This window comes from Ipomoea triloba, chromosome 2 (genome assembly GCF_003576645.1).
Source record: "Ipomoea triloba cultivar NCNSP0323 chromosome 2, ASM357664v1".
NCBI lineage: Eukaryota > Viridiplantae > Streptophyta > Magnoliopsida > Solanales > Convolvulaceae > Ipomoea > Ipomoea triloba.
This window is the reverse complement of record NC_044917.1, coordinates 2,090,592-2,106,596: the sequence shown is the minus strand read 5'-3', so window position 1 is coordinate 2,106,596 and position 16,005 is coordinate 2,090,592. Positions and strand designations below refer to the sequence as shown.

At 40.3% G+C, this 16,005-nt stretch overlaps 1 protein-coding gene and 1 non-coding gene across 2 annotated transcripts; one reads left to right on the top strand and one right to left on the bottom strand.

The window, feature by feature from the left end:
* Positions 1–1,874: 1,874 nt before the first annotated feature.
* On the bottom strand, positions 1,875–4,388 carry LOC116009724 (subtilisin-like protease SBT1.4). Its single transcript, XM_031248846.1, has one exon. The coding sequence runs from the start codon at positions 4,376–4,378 to the stop codon at positions 2,030–2,032; it is 2,349 nt and encodes a 782-aa protein (XP_031104706.1). The 5' UTR covers positions 4,379–4,388; the 3' UTR covers positions 1,875–2,029.
* Positions 4,389–6,974: 2,586 nt separating this feature from the next.
* TRNAD-GUC lies at positions 6,975–7,046 on the top strand. Its single transcript has one exon. It is a non-coding gene; the product is annotated as a tRNA-Asp (tRNA).
* The last annotated feature ends 8,959 nt before the right edge of the window (positions 7,047–16,005 follow it).

Sequence of the window (16,005 nt, the reverse complement as noted above, 5' to 3'; positions counted from 1 at the left end):
TTTTTTTTTTTTTTTTTTTTTTTTTTTTTTTTTTTTTTTTTTTTTTTTTTTCTCTAGGCTCCCGAGGTCAATTAACTCAAAGTTCACATGTTTTGCTTTGCTAGTAGTCGCAGGGTACAAAATTTGAATAAGCATTTAGTACATGTATACTAGTTAAGATATATCCCGCAATTTACCTCTTATACCCATTTTTAGTGTAAAAATAGTGATGGATTCTTAAGTTTGGAATTCAAACTTAAATTACTTTTACAGAAAGAAAGCAAAACGAAATTGGAATGCAATCATTGACTGTCCAATTTTCAGCATGTGAACGGCAAAAGAACAATTGAACTCATGAGTCATGACCATATTTTCAACGAGGTTGGGTAGCTAAATGAATTAATGATTCATAATTAAGTGTATCAAGGACATCCACCTTGTAGTACTACGGATAAGAATATTCGATCCGATCCGATCCTTACATTAAGTGTTAGGGTGTGTTTGGTTTGAACATAGAAATTAAAATTGAAATGCGAATCAAATACTTGATAATTAGAATGAATTTTGATGAAAGTATTTTACATATTTAGTAGTTAGGTGGAATTACCGGCCAATATTGACGTTTGGTTATATATGATCCTATAATTAGAATAAATGTTTTTAAAATACACACATAAACAAATCAAGGCAATAATTGATCTTACGAGTGACAACGAAGTGAGTAGACAATACAATGAAGAGAGATGAGTATGGCTTTCAAATCCTATACATGTGTTTAGAGAAGGCCATGAAATAATGAGGATAAAGTTAAATTAATAGAATGATAATTGATTTAAATTAAATTAGATAATTAATGTGTTTTGTAATTATAAAGGTAATCAAATTATATACAATTGTTTTAAAAAGTTGTCAAGCAAACAATGTGTATGACTTTGATTCTTATTCCCTGTGGCTAACATTAACCACTTAATATTTTGAATATCGTCACTACACTCTTAATTGCCATTTTATGTGTGTATTCTAGCTTCTTCCAACCATTATTATGTAAAATCATCGTCAACTACAGATAACCAATGGCTAAAGAACAACTGAACTGGTAGTTGAATGAATTAATGATTCATAATTCAAACATGGATAACATGCGAAATGTATTACAATCGATACATTATAAATGTATAACATGCGTATTCAAAAAAAAAATAAAATGTATAACATGCCATAAAATACTGCTGGGACATTAAGATGACTGATAAATGCAAAGTTCATATTTTTGTTATTACTCGATGCATAGCTAATAAGCCCTTTTTTTTTTTTTTTGAAAGGAGCTAATAAGCCCCTTTAATAATTAAATAATACAATTACTAAGATTAAGAGTCGAATTTGAAACATTGTGCTTAATTACCAAGCCTACCACCTGACCAACTTGTTTTGTGTCGCCCCCATACGATCACCTAATACTCAATGCATAACAACTAACAAGATTTAGTCATGCATGGCCATTAATATACCTCAAAAGAAATAAATTGTAGTCTACATAGAACACATTGTAAAATAGAAGAAAAAGGCATCTAAATTGCCAAACAAAATTGTAATGCTATTATTTATCATTGATTGCCCAATTTTCAGCATGTGAATGGCAGAAGAACAATTCAACTCAAGTCATGACCCTTTTTTCAGTAACTGAATGAATTATTGATTCAAAATTAAGTGTACCTAAAACATCCATATTGTAGTGCTAAGGATAAGGATATTTGTCCCGGGCTTAGCGTATAGTAGTTAGTTTGTTGCCTAACTTAACGATCATAACTAATGCGGTAGTGTGAAATTGGATATATCTACTTATAGCAATATAATTAATGAGATTGCAATATTTAAAGTAATGTCATAAAGATATATTTGACCGACATAATACTTCAATTTATATATAGATTTGTTTCATTACATTGACTACATAGGAACGAACTAAGCCCATTATTGCATACATTTATTCGTGAATATATTACTTTATTTTATTACATGGGCTACAAACTAGATCCATTCATGCATACATTTAGATTTCAGACTGCAAAGCCACCGTACCCTTTGCCGCCAAATCCATCACAGCTATTGGGCTATTAACGACGTGAGTCCCATCACTCCAGGCTAATGACCCGAATACTGTGGCAACTGGTGTAACGCTTGTAAAAGTTACCTCATAAGATAGTATATCATTTCCCTCACTAAACACCAGGCTGGTTGGTGACACAGTCACGAGAACGTCAGAAGGAATATCTACTGCTACATTATAAACAGGATTCTTGATTTTCCCCACATTTTTAACAGTTCTCTTGTACGTGACAGTCCGGAGATTATCACTGAAAACAACGGAAAATGAAGGGTAATTTAGAGAGCCGGGATTACCCAACTTTCGCGTGCTGCAATCCACCGGAGGACCTGCATCCCGCAGGAACAACGCAATTTTCTGACTATCATACCCAATGGTACACAAAAAATCCACATAATCATTAATTCCGGTATCATAGACCAGACCGGGATCTGCTGCCTTGGTTGGATCAACGTGCCCGGATCCATGATAATAGGGCACGGATGGTATTCCAGTGGAAAGATCTATGAGACTATTTCCGGATTTATCCCGAGTGTAAGAAGTTGTCATGAGCGCAGACTTAATGGCAGCGGGGCTCAAATTTGGATGGACCTTTTTCAGCATGGCGGCTAATCCACTAACATGAGGACATGCCATGGAGGTGCCGGAGATAATATTGAATTCCGTTCTTCTATCATCAGCGCTGCTTTGGGAGGGGCTTTGTGCGCCAGTCCAGGCCGCTAGAATGTTAACTCCCGGTGCAATCACATCCGGTTTCAGAATTTCAGGAGTCAAAACATTGGGGCCTCGGCTTGAGAAAGCGGCCACACGCGGTGCAGACGGAGAAGTTACTGTTCCCTTGGATTCGATTTTAGCAGTTGCTGTCAATGGAGACGGCCTTACATATTCCCGGATTATGTCTCCGTCCGGTGCGGTAACGACTGCCGTGGGAATCATATCAGCGTTGGCCACAAGCTCGTAGCCATAGGGAGGAGGGTTAGGAATGATCATTCCTAACCCACCAGCCAATTTTACCACCACTCCTTTATCAACAACTGAAGTAACGTCATCAGCCTCACAAAACACGATCTTTCCATTGACTTTTGAAGCGTCGAGTTGGCCAGGATGACAGTTAACGCTGTTGGCGTCACCGCCGTAGACAACTGGAACTAGGTTTGCGCCGGGTGGTTCACCGGAGTACAAGGAGGTGCCAATGAAGGTCCTGCCATCCCCTAGTGTGACCACAGCCGGGAATTCCCTATCAATAGTGGAAGCACCAACCGTCAAAATCCATGGCGCGATGTTGCTAGCAGTATATGCATTGGGGCCATCATTTCCAGCAGCACACACGACGTTCACACCATTTTTCACCGCACCAAAACCTCCAATTGCAATGGGGTCCTCAGAGTACGGCCTATAGGAGGCACCACCAATCGAAAGCGAAAGCACGTCCACACCGTCTTTAACAGCTTCATCTATGGCAGCAAGAATATCGGAATCGGAACAGCCTGAGTCATGGCAAACTTTGTAAACTGCTATTTTGGCTTTTACCGCCGTGCCTCTGGCTTCCCCCGGTGCGTATCCCAAAAGGTTAGCGTTTTGAGCAATAGATCCAGCTGCAGTAGAGGCAACATGTGTGCCATGCCCGTTCGTATCTCTGGGTGATAACGATGATTCATCCATTGCCTTTCCAGTAGCAGCTACGTTGCCTTGGTAAAAAACACGGGCGCCAATGATTTTATTATTACACGAAGTCGCCGGAAAATCTTCACCCGCCTGGCACTTGCTCAGCCAACTATCAGGCCTGGGAGATAGACCATCGCCCGAGAAGCTAGCCCTTTCGGGCCAGATTCCTGTGTCGAGAACACCCACTATAATATCAGCTCCGTAATCAGAGATTTGCCAGAGACCGGATGGGTCACTATCACTTAAGCCTAAAAATTGAGGGGTACGAGTGGTTTGGAGCTGGTGGATGTGATCCGGAAGGACAGAGATCACGCCCGGAACGTTTCGGAGTTCAGAGGCTTGGGAGGGCGTGAGGCGTGCAGAAAAACCATTGGCAACACGGTCATAGGTGTACAAGAGCTCAGATGAGTGGTTAGAGAGAGGGGAAAGTGTATGAATGATGGATGAATACCACTGATGATGGGTGGAGAAAGCCTGGGGTTTCTTAGATTTCGACATGAAAACGATAAAGCTCTCGGGTTCCTCCTCTACTGAAACAGTAGAAGAAGAAACCCTGCAGACCGAAAGGAGACTACAAAGTAATAAGAATATGAAGAGAAAGGAGGAAGGGATCAGGGAAGGAACAGCCATGAAGATCGGATGTCAGTGATTGCATGTGAAGGTGTGGATCGGATGAATGCACAGAAAAATAATGCTACGCTGAATATATAGGCGAAGAAGGAGCTAGGGTTTTCAGCATGGGAATAGCAAGTCAAAGAACAATAATTGTACTGCAAAGAGAGGCCTGGTACGTGGCTTATTACCATGGATCATGGATAGAACACCATTGTCTTCTTATAGCAAATAAACAAAAATATTTGTTAAAGAATTGTCTCACTTCATTTGTAAGGATTATCAAATTTGTGATTTATGATTTTTTATTCCTATCAATACTTTTTTTGTGGTAAGGATTATTTAAGCTTTTTACTGCTTAATTTAGCATTTGGAATTTTCCTGATTTTACATTCCACTTGGCCTACCAATTACTGGGTAACGTCGTGGTCCTTAAGCTCGGCGGTCGACGTATTCCCACTGCTAACCCAAATTATGCTATGGACGGGTGTCCACCTTGCATGGTGGATTTAGATCATGTTTACAATTTTAAAACTCTATATTCATATAATTTTAAATCTCAAAATACGAAATTACATTACTCAATATTCACAAATTTTTTTAACTCTATATTCACAATTGTGTTATATACATTTAAAAATTTTGTTATACTGTTGAATATATAGTTATGAAATTGTGAATATAACGTTTATAATATAATTGTGAATATAAAGTTTAAAATAATTGTGAACATATATTTCTAAAATTGTGAATATGAACTCAGTCTACCTTGCAAAGTGGAGCCGAATCCATGACATAACAACAGGTTATGTTGGCCTGGGTGTACACATTGAGAATCCCGAGGGATGGAGTCATTGGATATTTGGATGTGCAGCCCATGTATCCACAATCCACATATATAACATTACTAGTATTGTCCCGTGCGATGCACGGATAACTATTAAAATTTGTTTGTTATGTTATAATGAATCAAAAATTATTTTATTTATTAGATGACAACTATGATAAAGGTATTTGATGTTATAAAAAAAAACACGAATATGGCGGTCTGATAAGTGCTTATTTGTCTACATTTTCCCCCTTTCACTAAGTTATTTTGTTTATTTATCATTCCAAATTTCATGAGAATTAGTGCTTATTTGTGTTACTTTGCAAGGAGTATGAGTTGGAAAGCATTAGAAGCAAAGATGAGCATTTTCATGCATTTTGGTGGGCATTGGAGTCAAATGGAGGCCAAATATGAAACTATGTAGATGGGTGCAACACTTCCAAGGGAGCCTAAGATTGGTATTTTCAATGGTCTTTGTCATTTAGACAAACCAAAACAAAAGAGAAGCAAAAGATCAATGTGTTGAAATTTCTGCACGTCGACATCTTAGTAATTGGACCATATCTCAGCCTAGAAATGTCCAAATTAAGTGATCTTTAAACCATTGGAAAGAAGACTTCAAGGGCTACAACTTTGCTAGAGATACAAATTTCGTAATTCTGAACGGAAAATGGTGAAAAACAGCCTAGAAGTCAAAGCAGCTGCACAGAGTTCGAAAATGCAATTTCTGGAGTGTTGGCAAACGGCCTGGGACACGGCCGTATACATGGGCGTTTGATTTATGCCGATTTACAGTGTGAAAATGCAGTTTTTGAAGAGGAGGCAAACGGCCATTGACACGGCCGTTTCCTAGGCCGTTTGGGACCTGCTCTGCTCACTATTTAAGCTCGTTTTGAGCATTTTGAACACGGTTTTGACCCATGGTTGAACCCTAAACACTCTCATTCACTCCCTTTCATATTTTTAGGTTAGATTAGACTTAGATCTATGTATTTTAACACTTTTGGAGCTTGTAATCTTGGATTTGAAGCTTGGATTTCAAGATTCTTCCACCCATTTCAATAGAGAAGTTTTCTTTCCTTTATCTCTTTTCTTTTGCAAGATTTATGTTTATTACTTGTGTCTTTGTGTTCTTTATGCTATTTAATCATAAGTAGTTAGTTTATGGGCTTGAGTTAGGGTTGTATTATCTATTTTGATGCTTGTTATGTGATTATTGCATAAAAGGGGATGAACACCCATTTAGGGTTCTTGAGTTTGAATTGGGTTTATTTCTATCTTTCAATAGTTAATGGCCAATGATTATTGTGTCTTTGGAAAGTCTTTCATTTCAATGGAAGTTGGATGGAAGATTTAAGCCAACCCAATTTCAAACCCATTTTCTCTTCTATGGAAATAGGGGTAGATTTGGGGCTTAAATAGCTTTTGTTCTTCAAGAACTTAGGTTGATACACCATGAAAATGGGGCAACCTTTGTTCTAATCCTTGTGGAAACTTGGATTCCTTTGTGCTTGCCTCAAGAACATATGGTTAATGTTCTTCCCCCAAACTTAAGTGTTAAATCATCTAGATGGTAATGCCCCTAACTTGAGTCCTATTTCTTTATTTTGCAGTTATCTATTGCTTATGTGTGTTTGTTCTACCTTGTTGTCGTTTGCTTAGCTTCTTGTTGATTTCCTTGTACTAGTGCCTAGTTTAGTGATTGCATATTACGTGCCATAATCCCCAATCCTCAGCGGAACGACAAATCTAAACCCGTATACTTCATTTTTGACAACGATCACGGTCGTTGTAGTATAGTGGTGAATATTCCCGCCTGTCACGCGGGTGATCCGGGTTCGATCCCCGGCAACGGCGCCATTTGGTGAATTGTAGTTTTCGCGGTGGTGCAGCACAAGAGAGCTTAAGGGGATTAAGCATGAAACAGTGTTTGAAAGCTAACCCAAACATAGTAAGCAAGCGGTAAGGGGATTAAGCATGAAACAGTGTTTGAAAGCTAACCCAAACATAGTAAGAGGTGCATGAAACAGAAGCATGAAACAGTGTTTGAAAGCTAACCCAAGCTAACCCAAACATAGTAAGAGGTGCATGAAACAGTGTTTGAAAGCTAACCCAAGGTGCATAAAACATAATGAAAACAAGCAAAGCGGTAAGGGGATTAAGCATGAAAAAACAAGCAAGCGGTAAGGGGATTAAGCATGAAACAGTGTTTGAAAGCTAACCCAAACATAGTAAGAAAGGTGCATGCAAAGCGGAAAGCTAACCCAAACATAGTAAGAAAGGTGCATGCAAAGCGGTAAGGGGAACCAAACATAGTAAGAAAGGTGCATGCAAAGCGGTAAGGGGAAGCAAGAAAGCTAACCCAAACATAGTAAGAAAGGTGCATGCAAAGCGGTAAGGGGATTAAGCATGAAAAAACAAGCAAGCGGTAAGGGGATTAAGCATGAAACAGTGTTTGAAAGCTAAAGCGGTAAGGGGATTAAGCGATTAAGCATGAAAAAACAAGCAAGCGGTAAGGGGATTAAGCATGAAACAGTGTTTGAAAGCTAAAGCGGTAAGGGGATTAAGCATGAAAGCATGAAACAGTGTTTGAAAGCTAACCCAAACATCAGTGTTTGAAAGCTAACCCAAACATAGTAAGAAAGGTGCATGAAACAAACAAAGGAAACAATTTCCTAAGATATTAGGCTAGCAACACTTAGATAATGAAAATGAGATAAGGTCACCAACACCACCGCCACTCTCGTGGTCAATGGGACTCACTCGAACAACAAAGGAAACAATTTCCTAAGATATTAGGCTAGCAACACTTAGATAATGAAAATGAGATAAGGTCACCAACACCACCGCCACTCTCGTGGTCAATGGGACTCACTCGAACAACAAAGGAAACAATTTCCTAAGATATTAGGCTAGCAACAATGAAAATGAGATAAGGTCACCAACACCACCGCCACTCTCGTGGTCAATGGGACTCACTCGAACAACAAAGGAAACAATTTCCTAAGATATTAGGCTAGCAACACTTAGATAATGAAAATGAGATAAGGTCACCAACACCACCGCCACTCTCGTGGTCAATGGGACTCACTCGAACAACAAAGGAAACAATTTCCTAAGATATTAGGCTAGCAACACTTAGATAATGAAAATGAGATAAGGTCACCAACACCACCGCCACTCTCGTGGTCAATGGGACTTACTCCTTAGACCGTAATGTCATCAACTCATATAGGTATCCTTGATTTCCTAAGATATTAGGCTAGCAACACTTAGATAATGAAAATGAGATAAGGTCACCAACACCACCGCCACTCTCGTGGTCAATGGGACTTACTCCTTAGACCGTAATGTCATCAACTCATATAGGTATCCTTGATTTCCTAAGATATTAGGCTAGCAACACTTAGATAATGAAAATGAGATAAAGTCACCAACACCACCGCTACTCTCGTGGTCAATGGACTCACTCCTTATACCGTAATGTCATCCTTGTGATCACTAGGCTAGGAGAGGCATTTCGTCAAACACGTTATGTGCCTCTTATCTTCCACTTCTCCCTTTTCTCGTGGTCAATGGGACTCACTCGAACAACAAAGGAAACAATTTCCTAAGATATTAGGCTAGCAACACTTAGATAATGAAAATGAGATAAGGTCACCAACACCACCGCCACTCTCGTGGTCAATGGGACTCACTCGAACAACAAAGGAAACAATTTCCTAAGATATTAGGCTAGCAACACTTAGATAATGAAAATGAGATAAGGTCACCAACACCACCGCCACTCTCGTGGTCAATGGGACTCACTCGAACAACAAAGGAAACAATTTCCTAAGATATTAGGCTAGCAACACTTAGATAATGAAAATGAGATAAGGTCACCAACACCACCGCCACTCTCGTGGTCAATGGGACTCACTCGAACAACAAAGGAAACAATTTCCTAAGATATTAGGCTAGCAACACTTAGATAATGAAAATGAGATAAGGTCACCAACACCACCGCCACTCTCGTGGTCAATGGGACTCACTCGAACAACAAAGGAAACAATTTCCTAAGATATTAGGCTAGCAACACTTAGATAATGAAAATGAGATAAGGTCACCAACACCACCGCCACTCTCGTGGTCAATGGGACTCACTCGAACAACAAAGGAAACAATTTCCTAAGATATTAGGCTAGCAACACTTAGATAATGAAAATGAGATAAGGTCACCAACACCACCGCCACTCTCGTGGTCAATGGGACTCACTCGAACAACAAAGGAAACAATTTCCTAAGATATTAGGCTAGCAACACTTAGATAATGAAAATGAGATAAGGTCACCAACACCACCGCCACTCTCGTGGTCAATGGGACTCACTCGAACAACAAAGGAAACAATTTCCTAAGATATTAGGCTAGCAACACTTAGATAATGAAAATGAGATAAGGTCACCAACACCACCGCCACTCTCGTGGTCAATGGGACTCACTCGAACAACAAAGGAAACAATTTCCTAAGATATTAGGCTAGCAACACTTAGATAATGAAAATGAGATAAGGTCACCAACACCACCGCCACTCTCGTGGTCAATGGGACTCACTCGAACAACAAAGGAAACAATTTCCTAAGATATTAGGCTAGCAACACTTAGATAATGAAAATGAGATAAGGTCACCAACACCACCGCCACTCTCGTGGTCAATGGGACTCACTCGAACAACAAAGGAAACAATTTCCTAAGATATTAGGCTAGCAACACTTAGATAATGAAAATGAGATAAGGTCACCAACACCACCGCCACTCTCGTGGTCAATGGGACTCACTCGAACAACAAAGGAAACAATTTCCTAAGATATTAGGCTAGCAACACTTAGATAATGAAAATGAGATAAGGTCACCAACACCACCGCCACTCTCGTGGTCAATGGGACTCACTCGAACAACAAAGGAAACAATTTCCTAAGATATTAGGCTAGCAACACTTAGATAATGAAAATGAGATAAGGTCACCAACACCACCGCCACTCTCGTGGTCAATGGGACTCACTCGAACAACAAAGGAAACAATTTCCTAAGATATTAGGCTAGCAACACTTAGATAATGAAAATGAGATAAGGTCACCAACACCACCGCCACTCTCGTGGTCAATGGGACTCACTCGAACAACAAAGGAAACAATTTCCTAAGATATTAGGCTAGCAACACTTAGATAATGAAAATGAGATAAGGTCACCAACACCACCGCCACTCTCGTGGTCAATGGGACTCACTCGAACAACAAAGGAAACAATTTCCTAAGATATTAGGCTAGCAACACTTAGATAATGAAAATGAGATAAGGTCACCAACACCACCGCCACTCTCGTGGTCAATGGGACTCACTCGAACAACAAAGGAAACAATTTCCTAAGATATTAGGCTAGCAACACTTAGATAATGAAAATGAGATAAGGTCACCAACACCACCGCCACTCTCGTGGTCAATGGGACTCACTCGAACAACAAAGGAAACAATTTCCTAAGATATTAGGCTAGCAACACTTAGATAATGAAAATGAGATAAGGTCACCAACACCACCGCCACTCTCGTGGTCAATGGGACTCACTCGAACAACAAAGGAAACAATTTCCTAAGATATTAGGCTAGCAACACTTAGATAATGAAAATGAGATAAGGTCACCAACACCACCGCCACTCTCGTGGTCAATGGGACTCACTCGAACAACAAAGGAAACAATTTCCTAAGATATTAGGCTAGCAACACTTAGATAATGAAAATGAGATAAGGTCACCAACACCACCGCCACTCTCGTGGTCAATGGGACTCACTCGAACAACAAAGGAAACAATTTCCTAAGATATTAGGCTAGCAACACTTAGATAATGAAAATGAGATAAGGTCACCAACACCACCGCCACTCTCGTGGTCAATGGGACTCACTCGAACAACAAAGGAAACAATTTCCTAAGATATTAGGCTAGCAACACTTAGATAATGAAAATGAGATAAGGTCACCAACACCACCGCCACTCTCGTGGTCAATGGGACTCACTCGAACAACAAAGGAAACAATTTCCTAAGATATTAGGCTAGCAACACTTAGATAATGAAAATGAGATAAGGTCACCAACACCACCGCCACTCTCGTGGTCAATGGGACTCACTCGAACAACAAAGGAAACAATTTCCTAAGATATTAGGCTAGCAACACTTAGATAATGAAAATGAGATAAGGTCACCAACACCACCGCCACTCTCGTGGTCAATGGGACTCACTCGAACAACAAAGGAAACAATTTCCTAAGATATTAGGCTAGCAACACTTAGATAATGAAAATGAGATAAGGTCACCAACACCACCGCCACTCTCGTGGTCAATGGGACTCACTCGAACAACAAAGGAAACAATTTCCTAAGATATTAGGCTAGCAACACTTAGATAATGAAAATGAGATAAGGTCACCAACACCACCGCCACTCTCGTGGTCAATGGGACTCACTCGAACAACAAAGGAAACAATTTCCTAAGATATTAGGCTAGCAACACTTAGATAATGAAAATGAGATAAGGTCACCAACACCACCGCCACTCTCGTGGTCAATGGGACTCACTCGAACAACAAAGGAAACAATTTCCTAAGATATTAGGCTAGCAACACTTAGATAATGAAAATGAGATAAGGTCACCAACACCACCGCCACTCTCGTGGTCAATGGGACTCACTCGAACAACAAAGGAAACAATTTCCTAAGATATTAGGCTAGCAACACTTAGATAATGAAAATGAGATAAGGTCACCAACACCACCGCCACTCTCGTGGTCAATGGGACTCACTCGAACAACAAAGGAAACAATTTCCTAAGATATTAGGCTAGCAACACTTAGATAATGAAAATGAGATAAGGTCACCAACACCACCGCCACTCTCGTGGTCAATGGGACTCACTCGAACAACAAAGGAAACAATTTCCTAAGATATTAGGCTAGCAACACTTAGATAATGAAAATGAGATAAGGTCACCAACACCACCGCCACTCTCGTGGTCAATGGGACTCACTCGAACAACAAAGGAAACAATTTCCTAAGATATTAGGCTAGCAACACTTAGATAATGAAAATGAGATAAGGTCACCAACACCACCGCCACTCTCGTGGTCAATGGGACTCACTCGAACAACAAAGGAAACAATTTCCTAAGATATTAGGCTAGCAACACTTAGATAATGAAAATGAGATAAGGTCACCAACACCACCGCCACTCTCGTGGTCAATGGGACTCACTCGAACAACAAAGGAAACAATTTCCTAAGATATTAGGCTAGCAACACTTAGATAATGAAAATGAGATAAGGTCACCAACACCACCGCCACTCTCGTGGTCAATGGGACTCACTCGAACAACAAAGGAAACAATTTCCTAAGATATTAGGCTAGCAACACTTAGATAATGAAAATGAGATAAGGTCACCAACACCACCGCCACTCTCGTGGTCAATGGGACTCACTCGAACAACAAAGGAAACAATTTCCTAAGATATTAGGCTAGCAACACTTAGATAATGAAAATGAGATAAGGTCACCAACACCACCGCCACTCTCGTGGTCAATGGGACTCACTCGAACAACAAAGGAAACAATTTCCTAAGATATTAGGCTAGCAACACTTAGATAATGAAAATGAGATAAGGTCACCAACACCACCGCCACTCTCGTGGTCAATGGGACTCACTCGAACAACAAAGGAAACAATTTCCTAAGATATTAGGCTAGCAACACTTAGATAATGAAAATGAGATAAGGTCACCAACACCACCGCCACTCTCGTGGTCAATGGGACTCACTCGAACAACAAAGGAAACAATTTCCTAAGATATTAGGCTAGCAACACTTAGATAATGAAAATGAGATAAGGTCACCAACACCACCGCCACTCTCGTGGTCAATGGGACTCACTCGAACAACAAAGGAAACAATTTCCTAAGATATTAGGCTAGCAACACTTAGATAATGAAAATGAGATAAGGTCACCAACACCACCGCCACTCTCGTGGTCAATGGGACTCACTCGAACAACAAAGGAAACAATTTCCTAAGATATTAGGCTAGCAACACTTAGATAATGAAAATGAGATAAGGTCACCAACACCACCGCCACTCTCGTGGTCAATGGGACTCACTCGAACAACAAAGGAAACAATTTCCTAAGATATTAGGCTAGCAACACTTAGATAATGAAAATGAGATAAGGTCACCAACACCACCGCCACTCTCGTGGTCAATGGGACTCACTCGAACAACAAAGGAAACAATTTCCTAAGATATTAGGCTAGCAACACTTAGATAATGAAAATGAGATAAGGTCACCAACACCACCGCCACTCTCGTGGTCAATGGGACTCACTCGAACAACAAAGGAAACAATTTCCTAAGATATTAGGCTAGCAACACTTAGATAATGAAAATGAGATAAGGTCACCAACACCACCGCCACTCTCGTGGTCAATGGGACTCACTCGAACAACAAAGGAAACAATTTCCTAAGATATTAGGCTAGCAACACTTAGATAATGAAAATGAGATAAGGTCACCAACACCACCGCCACTCTCGTGGTCAATGGGACTCACTCGAACAACAAAGGAAACAATTTCCTAAGATATTAGGCTAGCAACACTTAGATAATGAAAATGAGATAAGGTCACCAACACCACCGCCACTCTCGTGGTCAATGGGACTCACTCGAACAACAAAGGAAACAATTTCCTAAGATATTAGGCTAGCAACACTTAGATAATGAAAATGAGATAAGGTCACCAACACCACCGCCACTCTCGTGGTCAATGGGACTCACTCGAACAACAAAGGAAACAATTTCCTAAGATATTAGGCTAGCAACACTTAGATAATGAAAATGAGATAAGGTCACCAACACCACCGCCACTCTCGTGGTCAATGGGACTCACTCGAACAACAAAGGAAACAATTTCCTAAGATATTAGGCTAGCAACACTTAGATAATGAAAATGAGATAAGGTCACCAACACCACCGCCACTCTCGTGGTCAATGGGACTCACTCGAACAACAAAGGAAACAATTTCCTAAGATATTAGGCTAGCAACACTTAGATAATGAAAATGAGATAAGGTCACCAACACCACCGCCACTCTCGTGGTCAATGGGACTCACTCGAACAACAAAGGAAACAATTTCCTAAGATATTAGGCTAGCAACACTTAGATAATGAAAATGAGATAAGGTCACCAACACCACCGCCACTCTCGTGGTCAATGGGACTCACTCGAACAACAAAGGAAACAATTTCCTAAGATATTAGGCTAGCAACACTTAGATAATGAAAATGAGATAAGGTCACCAACACCACCGCCACTCTCGTGGTCAATGGGACTCACTCGAACAACAAAGGAAACAATTTCCTAAGATATTAGGCTAGCAACACTTAGATAATGAAAATGAGATAAGGTCACCAACACCACCGCCACTCTCGTGGTCAATGGGACTCACTCGAACAACAAAGGAAACAATTTCCTAAGATATTAGGCTAGCAACACTTAGATAATGAAAATGAGATAAGGTCACCAACACCACCGCCACTCTCGTGGTCAATGGGACTCACTCGAACAACAAAGGAAACAATTTCCTAAGATATTAGGCTAGCAACACTTAGATAATGAAAATGAGATAAGGTCACCAACACCACCGCCACTCTCGTGGTCAATGGGACTCACTCGAACAACAAAGGAAACAATTTCCTAAGATATTAGGCTAGCAACACTTAGATAATGAAAATGAGATAAGGTCACCAACACCACCGCCACTCTCGTGGTCAATGGGACTCACTCGAACAACAAAGGAAACAATTTCCTAAGATATTAGGCTAGCAACACTTAGATAATGAAAATGAGATAAGGTCACCAACACCACCGCCACTCTCGTGGTCAATGGGACTCACTCGAACAACAAAGGAAACAATTTCCTAAGATATTAGGCTAGCAACACTTAGATAATGAAAATGAGATAAGGTCACCAACACCACCGCCACTCTCGTGGTCAATGGGACTCACTCGAACAACAAAGGAAACAATTTCCTAAGATATTAGGCTAGCAACACTTAGATAATGAAAATGAGATAAGGTCACCAACACCACCGCCACTCTCGTGGTCAATGGGACTCACTCGAACAACAAAGGAAACAATTTCCTAAGATATTAGGCTAGCAACACTTAGATAATGAAAATGAGATAAGGTCACCAACACCACCGCCACTCTCGTGGTCAATGGGACTCACTCGAACAACAAAGGAAACAATTTCCTAAGATATTAGGCTAGCAACACTTAGATAATGAAAATGAGATAAGGTCACCAACACCACCGCCACTCTCGTGGTCAATGGGACTCACTCGAACAACAAAGGAAACAATTTCCTAAGATATTAGGCTAGCAACACTTAGATAATGAAAATGAGATAAGGTCACCAACACCACCGCCACTCTCGTGGTCAATGGGACTCACTCGAACAACAAAGGAAACAATTTCCTAAGATATTAGGCTAGCAACACTTAGATAATGAAAATGAGATAAGGTCACCAACACCACCGCCACTCTCGTGGTCAATGGGACTCACTCGAACAACAAAGGAAACAATTTCCTAAGATATTAGGCTAGCAACACTTAGATAATGAAAATGAGATAAGGTCACCAACACCACCGCCACTCTCGTGGTCAATGGGACTCACTCGAACAACAAAGGAAACAATTTCCTAAGATATTAGGCTAGCAACACTTAGATAATGAAAAT